The sequence below is a fragment of the Coenobita brevimanus genome, chromosome 8 (genome assembly GCF_032717465.1).
Source record: "Coenobita brevimanus isolate Jiangsu-jjx chromosome 8, ASM3271746v2, whole genome shotgun sequence".
Lineage (NCBI taxonomy): Eukaryota > Metazoa > Arthropoda > Malacostraca > Decapoda > Coenobitidae > Coenobita > Coenobita brevimanus.
In genome coordinates this window covers 34,446,325-34,466,438 of record NC_136961.1, presented here as the reverse complement: position 1 = coordinate 34,466,438, position 20,114 = coordinate 34,446,325, and the positions used below count along the sequence as shown (strand labels likewise).

At 41.2% G+C, this 20,114-nt stretch overlaps 1 protein-coding gene across 1 annotated transcript in view; it reads left to right on the top strand.

Annotated features, from left to right (window-relative positions):
- The first annotated feature begins 486 nt into the window (after nucleotides 1-486).
- LOC145407423 (uncharacterized) overlaps nucleotides 487-20,114 on the top strand; it is a 583,744-nt gene continuing 564,116 nt past the window's right edge. The window contains exons 1-2 of the mRNA XM_080278353.1: nucleotides 487-586; nucleotides 8,473-8,597. Of these exons, the coding sequence (XP_080134479.1) occupies nucleotides 505-586; nucleotides 8,473-8,597 (207 nt within the window). The 5' untranslated portion in view covers nucleotides 487-504. The remainder of the gene's footprint in view (nucleotides 587-8,472; nucleotides 8,598-20,114) is intronic.

Here is a 20,114-nt window from a genome sequence, read left to right as displayed (position 1 = left end):
TTAGTTATTTTTGCTACGTAACTCTGCCTCAATGATTATGTACCTAAAAACATGTGAGATGCTGGAGTTTGCCGAAATATTTACTAAATTTGTCAAATTCGTTCTCGTATTTCAACATACCTAACACAATGGAGACCATTTGTGTGTATCATATCAGTAAAATGTTAAGGTTTGTAGAGGAACAGGTACCTAGTGAACTACCCTTATTGTTTCCTATCGTTCAGCAAATCTAACAAAATTAATAAAACACATATTGACTGCTTACCGCATGAGAAGTAGTTCTGGCTGTTAGAAGAATAAAGGAAACCAACTTCAAGGTCAGCTCGAAATAGGAATCATGGACCTCAGCTGACCCTGATCTTAGGTTTCCTTTTTATCATTTAGCGATGATCGTTTACTGAGAACACATTCTCTCTCTCTCTCTCTCTCTCTCTCTCTCTCTCTCTCTCTCTCTCTTTCAGGCTTGCTTGGTATCGAAAAGCGTGTTGACAGTGGGGTAAACTGATGGGTGGTGCTGTGTGGATACTGTGGCTTGGCCTAACTGTGTGCTGCCTCATGGTTCACGCCCGTCTGCCACGCTGCTGTGGTATGCACTCCAGTATTATGCTACTAATAACACTGGTTTAAAAAAAAAAAAAAAAAAAAAAAAAAATCTGAGGCAAGCATGTGAATAGGTGTTTTTGACTAATTTTGATATGCTTAATTCAAATTTCTAAACAGTTTTGCTCTATCACCTCTAGTTTTTTTGCTTTCGCATATCCCGTCTATTTTATAATGCATATATTTATAATATAATAAGTTTATATCATATATTAAAATAGCATATTACAGAACGAAACAAAGCAGACACAGAACACTGACAGAACTAAATATTACCATTACTTGGATATAAGCATGTATACACATCATAGTACTACAGACAGTCAGAAGTGAGTTTTTTTGGACGATCTGGTGTACTTTGCCTCCGGGATGTGGCGCAGGAGCATCCAGAAGAAGTCCCCCATCATGCTGGGGTTCCACTTGCATGCTCTCCATCTGAGCAATATCTTGGTGGAACCTTTCCCCATGTTCGTCACTTACTGTTCCGAGGTTCTGGGGGAAGAAGTTGAGGTGGGAGTGGAGAATGTGCATCTTGAGAGACATTCGGCGCCCAATATCCTGATAAGCCTGCAAAAACTTCACGACACGCTCTTGGTAATCTAGTGCCCGTGTGTTACTAAGGAAGCCATGGCAGACTGACTTAATTGCTTCCCATGCTCTCAGTTCCTTTAAGGTGAGCTTCTCCTCGAATACTTCATTCTTCAGCACCTCTAGGATCTGAGGTCCGACGAAGATGCCCTCCTTGAGCTTAACAGAACAGAGCGCTGGAAACAGAGTGCACAGGTGTTGGAAGGCAGCGCCATCCTTGTCCGTGGCCTTCACGAAATTCTTCATAAGACCAAGCTTGATATGAAGAGGGGGAAAATGCACCTTGTTCATGTCCACCAGAGGATTTTCTTGGACACTGTCTGTCCCAAGCACGAAAGTGCTCCTAGACCCCCAGTCCTTCTGCGTGTAGTGCTTGACATGTCTGACCTTATTGTGGCGAGCGTTTTAAACCAAGTTCTAAGAAAATAGGACGGTAAATGGATTTTTGGCGTATATTATGGGACTAGGCCTATATGTGTACATGTACGTACATGTATACATGTATACCTCAGAAACTAGAGGTGATAAGCGAAAACGGACTTTGAATCTGAAATCAGCACCCAAAAATTAGGATAGAACATCTTATTTCATGCTTGCCTCAAATTTTTTGTAAACCAGTGAAATACGTAAACATCATTAAATGGAGTAGCAGGATATTGGTCACTTCATTGGTGAGGCTGTGGTGAAAGTGTGTAAACACACACACACACACACACACACACACACACACACACACACACACACACACACACACACACACACACACACACATCATAGAACGATGTAGCAAAATGAATTATTTCTCTATGGATTTGGGGGAATCGTTCCCCCACAACAGCATTGGCATGGCATTATCACACTAACAAAACGTGACGTGAGGGCACTTAAATGACACTCACAGCACTGACATGACGTAACATGGTATAACAGCATTGACATACCGTAACAGGACATGACAGCACTGACAGTGCATGGCATGACAGCACTGTTACGACAGCACTGAAAGGCAGTTATAAACTAAAAAAAAAAAAAATAATAATGGATATATCGACCATTCATTGGCTATATATGTAAATAGTAATCTCTTAACTGCAGGAAACCTTAACTATAAATCGTCTACGGAGGTAAAATGCATCAATCGTCAGCACAGAAACAGATTAAACTGTGCTGACGATGAACCCATAGCATTGCAGCGCTATGCATCGTTATCGTTAGCACGTATATATATATATATATATATATATATATATATATATATATATATATATATATATATATATATATATATATATATATATATATATATATATATATCCCGTTTCACCATCCCTCAGGACCTGTTCCTAACCATCTCCCGTTGCTGAACATTTTCAGTGCTTTCATTAACACAGAGAGTAGGCCAGCATTCTCTCATAATACCTCTACCGGCTACTGTCTACACCACACTACATGCACATCAAATATCACACCTATTTGAATCCCCTCATAGTAATGGCCGCTGCATTATTATCTGCAAATTCGGTGGTTATCTCCGATTGCCACCACCGGCACGGTACGGCTGATGACACAAGGTCTTCCTGGTCGCAGTCAAGTGACTGTGCTGACAGCCATTGTTGCAAACGCTGTTCATGCTCGTCTGCGGAGAAGCGCAGGTTCGGCCTTATATTTCACTAATACCCGAGGTACTAGTACCAGCCTGAATTCCGCTCAATTTTTCCTCTAATCTGTGTCCCCTCTCACCCTGTCCCTCAAAGAAACCCAAAGGTCTCCCTCTACTGATATATCTCCATTTTGTTTGCCTGGTTACCATCTATTAAAAAACTTCCGTAACAGGGAAGGTACCTGTTGTTATAGCAAATCTGAATTTGCAGTTCACACATTTTTGAACTTCACTTCAGCTAACACTGATTATTATCGCCCGCCTTTAGAAGGCAGAGTGATAATGTTTTTGCCCGTCTGTGTGTGTGTGTGTGTGTGTGTGTGTGTGTGTGTGTGTGTGTGTGTGTGTGTGTGTGTTCCCATTATATCTCATGAACGGCTTGAGCTATCAACATGAAACCTTCAGGTTAACAAGATATGGCCTAAATCTTGGCCAAGTTAAAAAATGGTCACTCTGGGTCAAGGTTAAGGTTAGCAAAATGGCTGCTAAAGATCAAGCAGTTTTTATTGCTCAACTTTAGCACTTTTAAATCTCATGAACGGTTTGAGCTATCAACATGAAACCTTCAGGGTATCAATATATGGCCATAATCTTGGACTTGGCCAACAACATATTTTGGCGGGCGATTAGCATTCGGCTACCGAATGCTTTGCTTTCATTCATTATATTAACTAAATTATCTAAATACAACCAAATATATCTATGTAGTTTATTGATCCCCCAGTGCTTCTTCAGAACTCCAGCGTGTTTGACTCCATATCCACACAGCTGACTAACCTTAACCTCACCCATGCCACTGAAATTACCGTTTTGGGTGATTTTAACGTTTATAACGTAGAAAGGTTAATGCGTTTGCCAGGAGCGACGATACTGGTCTAGAATACGAGCCTTTTACAGAAATGTTTAACCTCGCGCAACTGGTAAAACAACCAACCAGAATACCAGATAATCCTGACCATAACACCTACTGTATCTCTTGGACCTATTCCTGACAAATAATCCAGATAAATGCAGGATAAAAGTACTGTTATCACTTGAGTCCTCCAACCACGCTCTTATGAAACCTCATTTATCAATTGCTCCGAACCTCCCTCTTCTGAACCTATCAAGGCAGATAGGGATGGATTTAGAAATTATCTTGCTGATATTCCATGCCAATCTTTCTTCTCCACTTACATTATATCTACCCAGCCCCACATTGATGACTTAATACAAGCTGGTATGGAATTGTTCATACCCAGTCAACAGTTCACTAAAACATCGGACTCCCCAGTATGGGTTGACAGCAACTGTGCTAGAGTAACCACCCAAAAGTCCTTAGTATATAACTTTTACTTAAAGTAAAATACATTTGAATCAGTCAGTCAATTTAAAATTGCTAGAAACCATGCATAATCAGTACTAAATCTAGCTAAATCACACATTCTTCACAATCATCATCAAACAATGAATAATCCTTAAGACCGCATAGTATTCTGGTAAACTCTTTTCTTTTTGAACAATAACTTTAACAAGTCATCATCCACTCCCCCAATAAATTCTTCAAAGGGTAGCACTACAAATGACCCACGCGGTAAAGCGAACATCCTTATCAGTGCATTTGCCAGATATTCTACTATAGAGGAAGTCTGCCAAAACCTCCCAGTACTAGAACCTGATTCTCCTGAAATTGTTCCGCTTAGGATACAGGCTAGATACGTTAAATCCATCCTACACAATTTACTAACTACCAAAGCTCCACATCCAGAAGGAATTCCTCCAATTGGTTTTTAAAAGTTGTTCCCCAGAACTTGCTCCTGTTCTAGCTAAGTTATTCAGACTATGCATACGTACTTCTTTATCCCCTAATTCTTGAAAAGACACCAATATCCACGCAATTCTTCAATCCAACAACTTAATTATTGGTAGGCAATACGGTTTTTGCCATGAAAGATCCACGGTTGATGTACTGAATCTCTGGACCATCCATCAGTCAATTGATCAACATGGAGAAACCCATGCAGTAGCCAGTGATATTTCTAATGCTTTTGACAGAGTGTGGCACCGTTCCCTGCTATCCAAACTCCTATGCTATGGCCTGTCATCTTTTGTTCCTCTTATTTCCTCATATCTCAGCAACAGAAAGATAAAAGTAGATGATGTATATTCCAGTTTCCACTCAATTAAGTCCGGCATACTACAGGGATCAGTACTGGCTCTGACCCTGTTCCTAATTCATATTAATGATCTCTCATCGGTCACCCATAATCCCATTCATTCTACAGATGACTCAACACTTCACATTTCATTCACACTTAAACTACCATTCCCTGAGTTTAATATCTCCAACTCACAACTCAGAACAGCAAACTCCATTAATCAAGACTTATCTAAGATCACTGAATGGGGACAAAATATCATTGTCTCATTTAATGCTAGGAGAACCAAATATATACAGTTTACTAATATATGGATATTGCTTGATTGCTACACTACCATCAATGCTGCTACTATTTTTATCTCTGAAAGTATTGAAATTTTCGGTGTTTCATATACTAATGCCCTCAGCTGGACCTATCATATTAGAGAACTTGACATAACCGCTTCAAAAAAAAGCTTGAATTATTGTACGAAGTTCGTAATGTCTTCACTGACGAGCAGTTGGCTGTAATATATGAGTCATGTGCGTTTTTCAGCTGGAATATTGTTCATCATTGTGGAATGGACGTGGAGAGGTTGCACGAAAACAACTGGGAAAAATTCAGAACAAAGCTGTTAGAATTATTAATAACCCAGCTACTGTAAGTGAACTACCTCCCTACAATTAATGTTGCCTGCCCTGCATTATTTTACAGATACTTTTATGGCAAATGCTCAGACGAAGTTTCATTCATTGTGCCACCTCTCTACCCCTTCCCCCGTGCTACAAGGGCATCTGGGAGCTCTCATGACTAGACTGTCACACTGCCATATTGCAGAACTTTTCTCCATCAGATTTCTTGTATTTCCTGAATTGCATCTCTTTGGAACTCACATACACAAAGTGGTTTCTTTCAAAATTTCAACCTATGGCTGTTCAACTGTTACAGATTTTTTTAATGAGCAGAGGACACTTCTAGCCTGGTGTATTGATTATTTTTTTCTTCTTTTGTTTTTCCTTCCTCCGTTTTCTTAATGTAAGATATACCATATATATATATATATATATATATATATATATATATATATATATATATATATATATATATATATATATATCCATCCATCCATCATCCAATCCTACATTGCCCCATGAGGAGCGTAGGAGCCCGGGGCTAGGCAGTTGGTCCTGAGTGACCGGCCTCACTCATCCCTGAGTGGCATTACATGAGCAGTCGACTCTAACCACCCCTTGGATACAAACCTTCACCGGCTCAATCCGACTGGAGCGCAATAATTACCCACTAAACAACCAGGCGCCATAATTTGGTTATATGGTTACTACCCAGCGTAGTAAATGGTTTCCTGGTGTACAGGAAACCATTTGGCTTGTCACTCAGTGTAGAGTCACCCACAGGCAGAAGGAAGAGGAAAGAATGAAGGAAAGAAAGACAGAAGAGGGAGTGTAAAGTTACCCATAGGAAGAAGGACAAGGAAAGAAAGACAGAAAAGGATGGAAGGAGAGAAGGATGGAGGAGAGGAAAGGGTACCCGACAGCAGCACTACATCGAGTGAGTGGATGGTGAGCTCCCCCATCTACCACAAATATATATATATATATATATATATATATATATATATATATATGGATTTGGAGAAAGCATATGACAGGGTGGATAGACAAGGATTGTGGAAAGTATTAAGAATATATGGAGTAGATGGGAAGTTGTTGATTGCTGTGAAGAGTATGTATGATGGTGCGAAGGCTGCAGTGCGTGTGGATGGTGAACTAAGTGAATTTTTCTCTTTGAAAGTTGGGTTGAAACAGGGATGTGTCATGTCTCCATGGTTGTTCAATCTGTACATGGATGGGGTAATAAAAGAGGTACAAGGTAGGGTAGTGGATGTTGGAGTGGCCCTGGTGAGAGAGGATAGTGTTTGGAAACTCCCTGTACTGTTGTTTGGAGATGATACTGTGTTGTTCAGTTAAGACGAAGGGGAGCTGCAAGGCTTGGTGGATGAGTCTAGGAGAGTGTGTAAGAAACGGAATCTAAAGGTGAATGTAGGGAAGAGTAAAGTGATGGTCTCTGAGAGAGGTGAAGTCAGTGAATGTACAGCGAGGTTGGATGGTGAGGAATTGGAAAATGTGAGTACGTTTAAGTACTTGGGTAGTGTGATGAGTAAGGATGGAGGTTTGGAGGGTGAAGTGCTTGAAAGGGTACAGCAGGGAAGAAAGGTTGCTGGTTCTTTGAAAGCAGTGATAAGAAACAGGGAAGTGAGCATGGAAGTGAAAAAGTTACTACATGACAGTATTGTGATACCAACTCTAACGTATGGAAGTGAAGCTTGGACGTTGTTGGAAGGACACAAGTCAAGAGTGAGAGCAGTGGAAATGAGTTATTTAAGAGGAGCCTGTGGAGTCACATGGAGAGACAGGCTGACGAGTGAGGATATAAAGGAGCGTTGTGGTGTGGATGTGGATGTGATAGGAAGCGTTATGAGGAACACCCTGAGGTGATTTGGCCATGTGGAGAGTGAAAGACTGACGAAGAGAGTGTATGTGAGTGAGGTGGAGGGGAGAAGAGGGAGGGGGAGGCCTAGGATGAGATGGAGGGATGAGGTGGAAAGGTATATGAGAGAGGAGGGTGTGAGTTGGGAGCAGGGCAGCGAAATGGCGGGGGACATGGCGACTTGGAGGCGATTTGTTTGTGGCCACCCAGAACGGGATTGAGGCGTCTGGCAATATATATATATATATATATATATATATATATATATATATATATATATATATATTATATATGTGTGTGTGTGTGTGTGTGTGTGTGTGTGTGTGTGTGTGTGTGTGTGAGAGAGAGAGAGAGAGAGAGAGAGAGATTCATATTCACAATAGAGCTTGGCCGCAAAAAATTGCGGGGCCTACCATAGCTTTTCCACCACAGTGTTTGTAAGTACCATTATCTTTTATTTTCCATACGATATTGAACTTTCAATTATCAATTCTGACCAAAAAGTTGAGAAAAATTATTTTCCCTTATTTTCGTGTGTCGCGATTTTCGACAATTTGGAGCCGTCGCGTTGCATGCAATTGCCAAAATTTATGTACGGTATTTCCTGACAGCTCCCTAGACTTACCGCGACCTAATGCAAAATAATTAGGTCGATCTCTAATACTGTTCTTGAGAAAGAAAGAAACAAATGCATAGAGATACACACATCCACAGCTCGGCTTTATTATTTGGGTATCTAGTGTTGGGAGTAACGGCATCACAAGTAATGACGCTACATAGTGGAGATACTTTTCTAGTAGTAACAGTAATTTGCTATTATTTATTAAGATTAGTAATACAGTATCATTACAATATTTCTAAGGTATTCGAAATGTTCTTTGATACTATTAGTTGTGTTTGTGTTAGATGTGAATCGTTAATATTAGGCTGTAAATAATACAAGTTTCTTAACACTGAGCTACATGTTGCTAACACATCTTTTCCACGACTTGGCAGATGTCGATAGGTCTGAGAGTCTGTATCAAACCGCTATTGTCAGCATGCTGGCCACACAAACATGTGGTCGCCACTCAGTCCTCCTGCTGTCGGATGGCTCAGTGTGGGCCACCTTGGTCTTTAAGGTCAGTTACATAATGGTATGCTGTTATGTTCAAAGATCAGCCTGAATCGACACACTAGTGCCCATTTTAGAAAATGTAAAATATGCCTGCATGACTTGACACAAGTGTGCTTGAACTTGCATCTTGAATAACTGGGCATTTTGATAGCCCCCAAATAATATTTCTTACATTTGAAATAAACTAAGGATATCATGAAACATGTGAGTATACTCACTGCCTAATAACAGACACTAAAATATCTCATACGCACGCCACAATATCCATCCACATAGTTAACATCATGCACAGTCTGACTGGACTGCCGTGCATCATGTACACCGTCCTGGAGCATGAATTTATTGTTCTAATGATATGTAATGTTGTTTATATATCGGGAAGGTGAAACAGTTTAGGGTTAACTAGAACGTTCATCATTTATATACAGCAAGAAGAGAGAGAAGAGAGAGAGAGAGAGAGAGAGAGAGAGAGAGAGAGAGAGAGACTCACACCACCAGACCTCAATCAAGTTTTTGTGTTATATCCCACTCTACCATATCTCACACTATGGAAGTCTCACTTAGTCACCAAGTGTACATTTCTTGTTTAGTAATCAGTAGTCAGAGAAAGATAACTGTAACTACAACGTTAAGTAATAACGTTACAGCCATGAAAGAAGAAAGAAAGACATGCGGTGGGTTATTCCAGTGAGTGACGAACATGAGGTTGAAGCAAAATAACAATATTACTTACAATATGATTGCCAAAAACTGTGAAAGGTGGCTCCATGCAGCATGCAGTTTAGTGTACGTGGGACCTTCGAAAAGTTCTTGGCCACAACTCATCAAAGAAGAAATATTGTTCTTGTATTATTTTTCAACAAAGGTTCCCCTATGTTCAATGCGGTGCACCTGGTCCACTAACGTTCAAGCAATGCAGTCCTATTGCAGAGCCTCTATATATGCCTCAACTGCATGGATGGCTTCATCACTCCGAAAACGATGACCATGCGGGTGGGATTTCAATTTGGGAAACAGGTATAAGTCAGACACAACCAGGTAGGGTGAAGAAGAAGCAGGAGGCAACAGTTCAAAACTAGCTGACTACTTCAGTTACTGTCTCCTGTGCTGTGTGGATGGGGGCATTGTCCCGCAGCAACAGTGAGCCTGCTTGCCGATTTCCTCTCCATTTCTCTTTGGTGGCTCCTTTCAACTGTTGCATTTCTGATGCATAATAGGGCCATTAACCCTTAACCGCCGGAAGACGTGTATGGACATCAGAATTCAGGGCATGGAGCACCGCCAATTGACGTGATATACTGCACTCACCTTCTTGCCTCCGTTTGAGTGCGCAACCATTTTCTATGATACCTGCCAGGTAGGTAGGACCCCCAGGTACAACGCGGTTTTCCAGTTCAGTCTGTAAGCGGCAGTGGTAGCGTGAGGAGCCATGTCTTCTTCCTCATCATCGTCTGACCCCCTAGCACCCCCAAGAAAGTTCAGCCCGTAGTGCCAGGGAAAGGGCTAAGTTAATAGTACTATTGGACATGCCTTGGACAACACAGTATCCTCTCGTACACTCAGCAAGAGTACGTCCTCGGAGGAGAGAACGAGCTACCATGTGGAGAGCGAGCTCTCTCGCCCTCCAACCCCTACTCGCTCTCCAATACCAAAGAAGGCTCTAAGACTTCTCCAGGAAGAGGGGAGAGCCAACGAGAGTGACAAATTCGGCGATGAGGAGGCGATAGATGACCCAGGACATTGGGAAAGTGGCCTCGGACCTGGCGGTCCTCTGCCAAATAATCACTGCAGGGCCATTTCCCCTAAATTCTCACCGCCTGCTTCCCGATATATCGTCCTCCAGCACTCCCCAACACCTCAAGCTACCACCTCATGGGCTGAATCTCCAAAACCCTGCCCTTTGGGAGTGGTATTTCCCACAGGGGCCTCATGTGGAGATATGCTGCGTCGAGCATCTCCCCAGGAAAGTTCCGCATCAGGTGAGTTATCACCCACTTACTTCCTCACCTCTCACACCTCTCCCTCCCCTTCCCCACCACCCACGTGCAAGCCCGTGGGCTTGTGCATGGGTATGCACGAGTGCAAAAGAAACGTCTGGGAACTGTCAGACTGCTGGCTTTACCCCGTGTTGGCAGAGTTGACACATTTGTGCAGTAGGATGGTGCCGGCATTGAGCCGTCTGTGCTGGCATTTGATGAGGAGGATGCAGGTGTGCAGGAGGATGAGCTATCCCCCAGACCCTGAACTATTAGCAGTCTGTTCAAGGCAATTTTCATGACTGCAATAATGCAATACCTGGTGAATGAGATAAATTTCCGCCAGGCCATGTGCGTGTGGTGGCTAGACGTGGCTGCCAGTGAGAACACGCACATGCATGAGTGGATACCTATGTAGGTGGGGGAGATGTTTGTGTGGCTTGCCCTGGCCATGCTGATGGCGCACGTTAGAAAACATATGCACCACGACTATTGGTTGGTGGATGAACTCATGGGCACACCTGTCTGGCAAATATATGGCCCGTGATAGGTACCTTGCCATCCTGAGGTTCCTGCACTTCAACCAAAATTACGGATCTGCATCAAACGACAGGTTACGGAAAATAAGACCAATCCTTACAATGCTCAAGGAGCCATTTTCCAGGGTTTTTTCATCTGTTCCAGAAAGTGGTTATTGATGAGTCCTGGTATTACTCAGGGGCAGGCTGGCATTTATTCAGTATGTGCCGTCAAAGTGTCACAGATTTGGCCTCAAATTCTTTGTGCTTTGTGACTGTAAAACTGGATATGTGCTGGATGTGACAGTTTATTCGGCAACAGATGTTAATATACCTAGCAATGATCCTCATGGGTTCTCTGCTTCGGTAGTAGAAGTGCTGATGGAAAGGTATTTCAACAGGCACCACATTCTCTATACCGACAATTATTACACTGTTCTGGCGTTGACCAAGTATTTGTTTGACCATGGTATTGGGTCCTGTGGAACTGTTAAGGCCAACAGAAAGAATTTCCCAGTATTTCCTGAAAATACTGAGAAAGGAGCCCTTCTGACTAAGAAATGTGGGAATATGTTAGCCCTTCTCTGGCATGACAAAAAGACTGGTTAACATGTTGTCTACATTCCATAAGGGTGTGTTGGAGGAAACTGAGAAAACAGACTATAGGACCAGGGAACCCTTGATAAAGCCAGATGCAGTCAACGATTACAATATCAACGTGCGGCTAGTTGATAAATTGGACACGCAAATTGGTGAAGTCAATTGCCTACATAAGTCCTGCAGATGGTACAAGAAGGCCTTCTTACACCTTCTTGATATCGCCATCCTGAACAGTTTCATACTGTTCAAGGAGCTCTTCAGGAAACCTCTCTCTCTAAGAGAGTCTGAGAGAGAGCTGGCACACGAACTCCTTGAGGAATATTCAACTGCTCAGATGACAGGTCCTAGGCGGGGGATAGCGGCTACAGCGGACAGGCTCAACAGTGCTGAGTATTTCTGGTGGCACAAGCTGGTGGAGATTGGCAGAACCACGGTAGGTCGTCTGGTATACAGCGTTGCCACGTTTGTTACACGACCAAACACTGTCCCCCAGGACAAAAAGAGAAATGTGCGGAGTGCAAGGTCCCTCAATGCCCAAAATGTTTCTCAGAGTATCACTCCGAGCGTGAATACTGAGCAGGTGTGTGGGAAAGTGTAGTGTACAGGGAAGCACAAATTTGTGTATTTCCATAAATGAGTGAAATGTGTGATATAAGTGATTTATAGTAAGTGCTATGATATAAGTCTTTTATAATAAATTCTGCAAGTGCATATAAGTGATTTATAGTAAGTGCTATGATTTAAGTGTTTTATAATTAGTTCTACAGGTGCAATATAAAAACTGATACTGTTTATTGGATATTGGTTAGAAAATTATTGGAAATACCTTGAGTTAGCCTACTTGTTACCCGAAAGAAAACCTCTTGTGAGCTGGCCAGAAAGAAAAATACCTATAAGAAAATTATTTCACTCAATACTCTTTTTTATGAATATGAGCATCAGTGTATCCTCTCTGTTACCTGAAAGAAAACCACTTGTGAGCAGACCAGAAAGAAAATTATCTGCTTGCCTGTAACTAAATTATTTCACTCAATACTTAGGGGAATTGTGCCAAATATGAGCATCAGTGTATTTATGATACGAAGTACAAATAATGTAAGTTGTTTAAAACACTTAAATGATTTTCACTCCTACGCTGATTAGTACAAAGCAGTCTGAATAATAGTACAAATAATTATCTCATACTCAACGATAATGCCTGAAAGAGCAACAGCATTTACTTGTCAAAGTGTAATTATCTGTAACCGTGATGTATAGGTCAATTCTAAGTCTTAGTAAAGGAAAAATATTATTTATGGAAGAAATGAGTACAGAAAAAAAAAAGATATTTCCTTTCCCACACACCTACGGGGCATAGTGGCACTGTGGAATGGGCGGTAAACTTTGGGGGGAGCCACATGCACAGGTTGATGACTCATTCTTACGATAGTGAGTAAGAAATAGAAAAACGAGTGGAATATTTCACATTCCATCGAAGGACGCACGGGAAGTGTTACAATCACCACTCCAGTCAGTGCTGCCAACACTAGCCACCGGGGCCAAGGCTGCGGCTAGTGGCGAGTGATCAGAGCCGCCCGCCAAAAGGTGAAAAACCACTCGTTTTCAACTCATCCTTACTCATCGAAGGGACCACCTAGAGACCTCGGGATACCTTTGCTGGAATGAGGAAGAGTTGATGAGTCTTATGAGCTTTCATTTGCTTCTCTAGCTATCATAGTTTGGCAGATATTATGGTTTGAAGTAAGGGTATTTTTTCCAAAATCTTGGTAATCCCCCATTCAGAGGAGTGGGCGGCGGCCAGGAACCTCTGTTGGCCAAGGGTTAATGGTTTGACCCTTTCGCAAGTATTCAGTCACAACAACTCCCTCAGTGCTCCACAACAATGAGGCTATCACCTTGCTGGCAGATACTACTTACTTGCATTTTGCGGGGTGGACAACCGTAGGGTTTCCATTGTTTGCTTTGATTCATTGACTCAGGTTCATAGTGGTAGACCCATGCCTCATCCTGGGTCACAAGTCTTCAGAAGAAACTGGCTAGATCAGCCTGGAAACGAGCCTAAAGTATCCTTGAAGTTCTCAGTCTGGTCATGTTCTGGTCTGGTGCCAACATTCTGGACACCCATATTGCAGACAGCTTGCTCATCTCCAAGCTGTCAGTCAAAAAAGTGTGCACTGAGCCAACACTGGTGCTGCATCCGAACTGTGGGTCATCATCTGTGTTCTCCCTGCACTGTTTGAAATCAGTAGCTCACTTCTTTATGGTGTAATAGCAAGGAGACTCCTCGTAAAGTGTCTTGACCATGACTTCATTAATTTCATGGGAAGTCATACTTTTTCTTTTTTTCCTCAGAAACTTCATCACAGCATGTGCTTCTTTCTTGTCCATTTTTGGGTTTTGCTCTAACTTGCCAAATTTCAAATAGCCTCACCTGCAGGCAATAAAGATAAAGATTTTTTTCTTTGTGTGTGTGTAATTATATGAGGCTTTATCGTTTACAGTCATACCCAAAAGTTGTGCACACTCTTCTTGTTTCTGGGTGGGGCCAAGAAGTTTTTGGCAGACCCACATAAGTCCGGGGCCCAGTCTCCACCTGGAATTGGGTCAGGGAATTTTTCTAACACTCCGCAACTCAGCTCTGTAGTTCATACCCATAAACAGTCTATAAAATCTCTTATAGAATTTTAAATTATATCAATAGACAATGGAACACATTTTGCTGGTATTTTGATATCATACTTTATAAACAAAATTAAAGTATTCCAAGTATTATGGGGAAAGCACAATTATACAAGGCGCTGATGAGGAACCTAAATGTGTTGGCGCTGAGCACCGTGGGTGGAGCTAGGCAGATGTGGCGTCCACCCGGGAACCAAACCTCCTCATTTCCCTGCATGTTGCCGTGTGCACCGACCATGTCTGGTCCTGGCGAGGTGTTCTCTACTACAAAGTGACGCCTGTTCTCTGGACAGTGCATGTACTGTACTGAACCTGTAGGATGGCTTCATAAAAAACGACCGCGTATCTGTGGGCCACGGGTCTCTTGTCGAAGCAGATCGGGGATAAACAATAATAATAACAAGATACAAACATTAGGAGCTCATTATCACACACACACACACACACACACACACACACACACACACACACACACACACACACACACACACAAATGACTATAATTTTGGCAGGCATTTGCTGTAGAACACTGTTTCATGAAATAAAATGCAAATTTTGCCACCCTGCTGTGTCTCAATAGGTGGCAAGTTGTCAATGAGGAGTCATCAATACTAGAAGATGCAACCGAATTTTCTATAAACTGAATCTGGTGTGTTTGAGAAGTTACGCATTGAATATCATGTTATCACATTGCTCTGAACGGCGTCATGAGTACAAGAATAACTTCAGGCCCCCCCACCTTTTTTTTTTTTACAGGATATCACTGGGATATCTTCACCATGGGGTGTGGCACTATTCTGGGTAAAGGGCAAGAGTCATGACATCAACCTCACTTTGTCATCGCTGTCTCGGATGGTTGAAATGGCAAGAAGTGTAAGTTTTAATTTATAGTTTTTGAAACACATGGTAAATGGGATACTCTCCCTCTCTCTCTCTCTCTCTCTCTGGACCCCATTATTATTTTTGTCACCCTTCTTGCCTCTCTCTATATAACCCTATATATCTCATACATCAAACCCTGCTGATCCCCCCCCCCTCTCTCTCTCTCTCTCTCTCTCTCTCTCTCTCTCTTTCTCTCTATTTTTAACCCATGGGTATGAATTAAAGACTAGATGGAAGGAATATTATGAGCGTGATGAATTAGAATGGAGAGAGCAAAGCAACTGTTAACATAGTAGAGATTTGGGGGTGAACAGAGATGCAATGCGGTGCCAGGAAACGTGACATTCATAGAAGTGAAGAACGCTGTAAAGCGGCTGAAAAATGGAAAATCAGCCGGGATTGATGAAGTCTATGCAGAGATAATTAAGTGTAGTGGGGAGAGTGGAATAAAGTGCATGTTGGAGATATGCAAGAAGGCATGGGTGAGTGAAGCTGTGCCAGTAGAGTAGAAAAAGGCTGTGATTGTATCTCTATACAAAAATGAAGGTGAGCGAAGTGAGTGCAAGATTTATCGTGGCATAAGTCTATTGGTTGTTGTAGGGAAGGTATATGGAAGGATTGTGGAAGGTTTTGTGCATGTACAGTGTAGATGGTAAGCTGCTAGGTACCGTCCAGAGTTTTTATGATGGTAGTGAAGGATGTGTAAAGATAAATGGGCATCTAAGTGAATGGTTCACGACCACTGTAGGCTTGCGAAAAGCATGCGTGATGTTCTCATGGTTGTTCAATATATATATATATATATATATATATATATATATATATATATATATATATATATATATATATATATATATATATATCACAGGGCAGGATCCCACCGCTACCTGACACGTCCCCAGGTGGAGGATAGGGGAAGGCCTTGTAGATATACGAGGTACTGTCTTAGATGGCGTGGACCATGGGACCCCCTATAGATATATAGGGCTCCACCTAATATAATGAATAAGGTGGCAGAAAAATTACATCTCACCAGAAACTATGTGGCAGGGAGGTGAGATTATTTGCCACAATCCTCCCAACCAGACATGAGTTCTATTGCAAAGTATTTGACGGGCGTTCCTGTTGGACCATCGTCTACTAAAGGTCCAACTGCACTGCCTCCTGTGCTTACGGGCAGTGTGCCACTGAAGATGAGTAGGCATTGTGTTGACAGGTTAGAGACTGAGATATTAACCCCTACACCGCGGGCTTGTTTACCAATGACTTGAGTGTGCCGCGGGGTTATTTGGGCTCCGACAGACTCTCAAAAAATATTTGCCAAAAATCAGTTATTAGTCCTAGAATAATAAAATTACATATGCTTATGGCACATACCTTCAGCTTTCTCCTGGAATGATTGTTGAGCCTTCTTCGGTTACCGTAGGACTTGTGGAGACCTCTGAAGTAGGGTAACGAAGTCTCCACTTTACACTTCCCGACAACCCGTAATATGATTACCACAGCCAGATACAAACACTATAAACACTATTCTACAATTTTCAAGTAGTTTGGGATCCATACTAAAAAAAAAAAAACACTGTGAAAGCAATGGAAATTACGAGCGCGTCTGATCGTCACACTGGCACTAGTTCGCTCTTGGTAGTCTGTCATTTATTATTCATAAACCCCTCACACTTTATATTTCTATTACTATATAACACTTATATATATCTACAGTCTTTATCCATAAGTTTCCTTCAGTAGTATTAGTTTATTGTCACTGTAGGGATTCAATTTCTTTCAGTAAAATACGTAGCATTCACTTTCTCATCCTGTATACTGGCATTGAGAGTGAATGTCACTTTCATCTTCACTCTCATAACTCATAGCATTCAGACATGCTAGAGTGAAACTTTCACTTTCATTACTCCTAGGGTATATACTCGTATTTTTATAATACTACTCATTTACATTTCTATTTACGTTCTCTATTTTATTTACGTTATTTACATTTCTATTTTATTTACACTGTGTTGTGCACTGTCACTTGAAATAACTTATAAAACTATTTTCCATTGTTCACGTATATTTACATTCATTACTTTCACTTGCTGTTTACACATTATTTACAATTCCACTTGCACTGTTTTACTCAATAGAAAGATCGTATTCACTCTTTTATCAATTGTCAGCCCTTTACCTCTTTCCACACGGGGTTTGGTAGGGGGTAAAGGTCACAGGGCCATTTGCATGGGGGTGAAAAAAGGCCTTGAAGTCAGCAAGAAGAAACATACGTACCCTCGCTTCGGAAGATGAGAGTAAACTGATAACGGAGGGCCAGCGTGGAGGCCTGCTAAGGGGTTATTCGGAGTTACCAATATTACTTCTTGAAACAGCTAAGTCTAGCATTGATATGATTGGCAGGAAATCTAGACAATACATTATAAATTTGGTAGTTCCAGGTGAATGTAAATATCACTTAGGCTTCTCCCTTCCCTCCTTACATGTATATTTATTACGAAAATAGATTAGAGGCCTACTTAGGAGATATATATTCAGAGCTACCAATGTTAGATCTTGAAACAGCTTTGTCTAGCACTGATATGATTGGCAGGAAATCTAGACAATACATTATAAATTAGGTAGTTCCAGGTGAATGTAAATATCACTTAGGCTTCTCCCTTCCCTCCTTACATGTATATTTATTACGAAAATAGATTATACGGCATATTTCAAGGGGAAAAAAAACAGCGAAAATTAGCGAACGAGTGCACGTGAGGTGTTGTCAGGTGATAATTAGCCAATTCCAGGTGTATGGCACTCTCACTTACCTTATTTCTTTCTTGTATATATTATTTGGTATAAGAATAGGACATAGGGCTTATTTCAATGGATGAAATCAGTGAAAAATTCCAGGGAAGATTTACTTAGCGTAGCATGGCCGGGCAGGCGAGAGGATAGGGTAATGGAGGGGGGGTAGGGAGGGGAGTCAAGAACAGGGAGAAATGGCTAAATTGTCAACAATGGATGGGAGTACAGATGAGATTAGGAGTGCTGACTAGTGTTGGACATTGACAGTACTGATAGATGATACAAGCCCCCACTTGGAAGCCCGGGTGAATTCAAAATAACACAGAATCACAAAAGCGACGCCCCGCGGTATGATCTCTTGCTCCCAAGCGTCACGAAAGTGACGCCCCGCGGTTAAGGAGTTAAACATTCTTAAATCCATGAAGATCTATGCATACAATGTAAGAAGCCTCGCTAATGATTACAAACTTGATAACTTAATGGCTGAACTGGAAAACATTAGTTGGGATATTGTAGGTTTGAGTGAGACCCATAGAAAAGAAGAAAGAGTAATTCAGCTCGATGACAGTGGCAACCTATTTTACTACAGAGGAAGGGAAAATGAGGGAGTTAATGGTGTAAGATTTCTAATGAACAGAAATCTTGCAGACAACATTATTAAAATCAGCAGTGTATCTGACAGAGCAGCAGTGGTTGTAATCAAACTGTGCAAAAAGTATACCCTGAAAGTAATACAGGTATATGCACCAACTTCTCAGAGCTCAGATGAAGAAATTGAAACATTCTGTGATGACATCTCCCAGATTATGGAAGAGGAAAAGACCACCTATACTATACTCATGGGAGACTTCAATGCAAAAGTTGGAAAATCAAAAAAATGGAGAAGCATGTATTGGAAAATCTGGAGTGGGAGAAAGGAACGAAAGAGGAGAAATGCTGGTAAACTTTGCAGAAATGTTTAACATAAGAATAATGAACACATTCTTTCACAAAAGAACATGGAGAAAGTGGACCTGGAGAAGCCCAAATGGAGAAACAAAGAATGAAATCGACTTCATTATAGCAAATAAGAATAACACGATCACAAATGTCACAGTCATCAACAAAGTAAATATCGGAAGTGACCACAGTGGTGGGTTGCACAGCAAGATTCAATTTCAAAAGTGAAAGAAAGAAGATGATTAAAGATAAAAATATATGCCCAATAAAAGTAAACGAAAACAAAGCAGCCTTTCAGTTGGAAATAAGGAACAGATTTCAGGCTCTCAGTAATGCTGAATGTGATAATGATGAGCTGAATGACAGACTAACAAAAGTGCTAAAAGAATCAGTAGAGGCAGTAGGAATACCTAATACAACCAAAGCCAAGAAGTATTCAGAAAAACACTTGAGCTTATGAGAAAAAGAAAGGAAATGAAAGTAAAAACAAAGATGAAATAGAAAGAGCGGAATTAAATAAGCTTGTCAACAACGGACAAAGAGAAGAGAAAAGAAAGAGAAACATGGATCAAATAAAAGAAACCATCAAAAAAGGAAAAAGCCTGAAACAGTTCCGATGTAAAATGGCACTTGGAGAGCAACAAATTACATTACTAAAAGACAAAAACGGTGAAGCCATTAAATGCAGGGATAAGATGCTGAAGAGAGTTGAAGAGTTTTACAAAGAAATGTATGCATCAAAAACAGTAGTACCAATAGCTAACTTTTCAGTTGACACGAGTGAAATACCTGTGGTAACACCAGACGAAGTAAATAATTCTCTCAAAAATATGAAAAGAGGGAAAACTCCGGGAGAAGATGGAATAGTAGCAGATTTACTGTTGGATGCAGGAGCAGAAGTACAAACTAGGCTTTCTCACTTATTTACTCAATGTATAAAAAGGAAGAAAATTCCCAAAACATGGTGTAATGCAATAGTTATTTTACTTTACAAAAAAAGTTACTCAAAACACCTTAGTAACCATTGACCCATTAGCTTGCTATTAGTCATTTACAAACTCTTCACTAAAGTCCTTACAAAAAGAATAACTACAAATTTGGAGGAAAACTAACCTCGTGAACAGGCAGGATTCC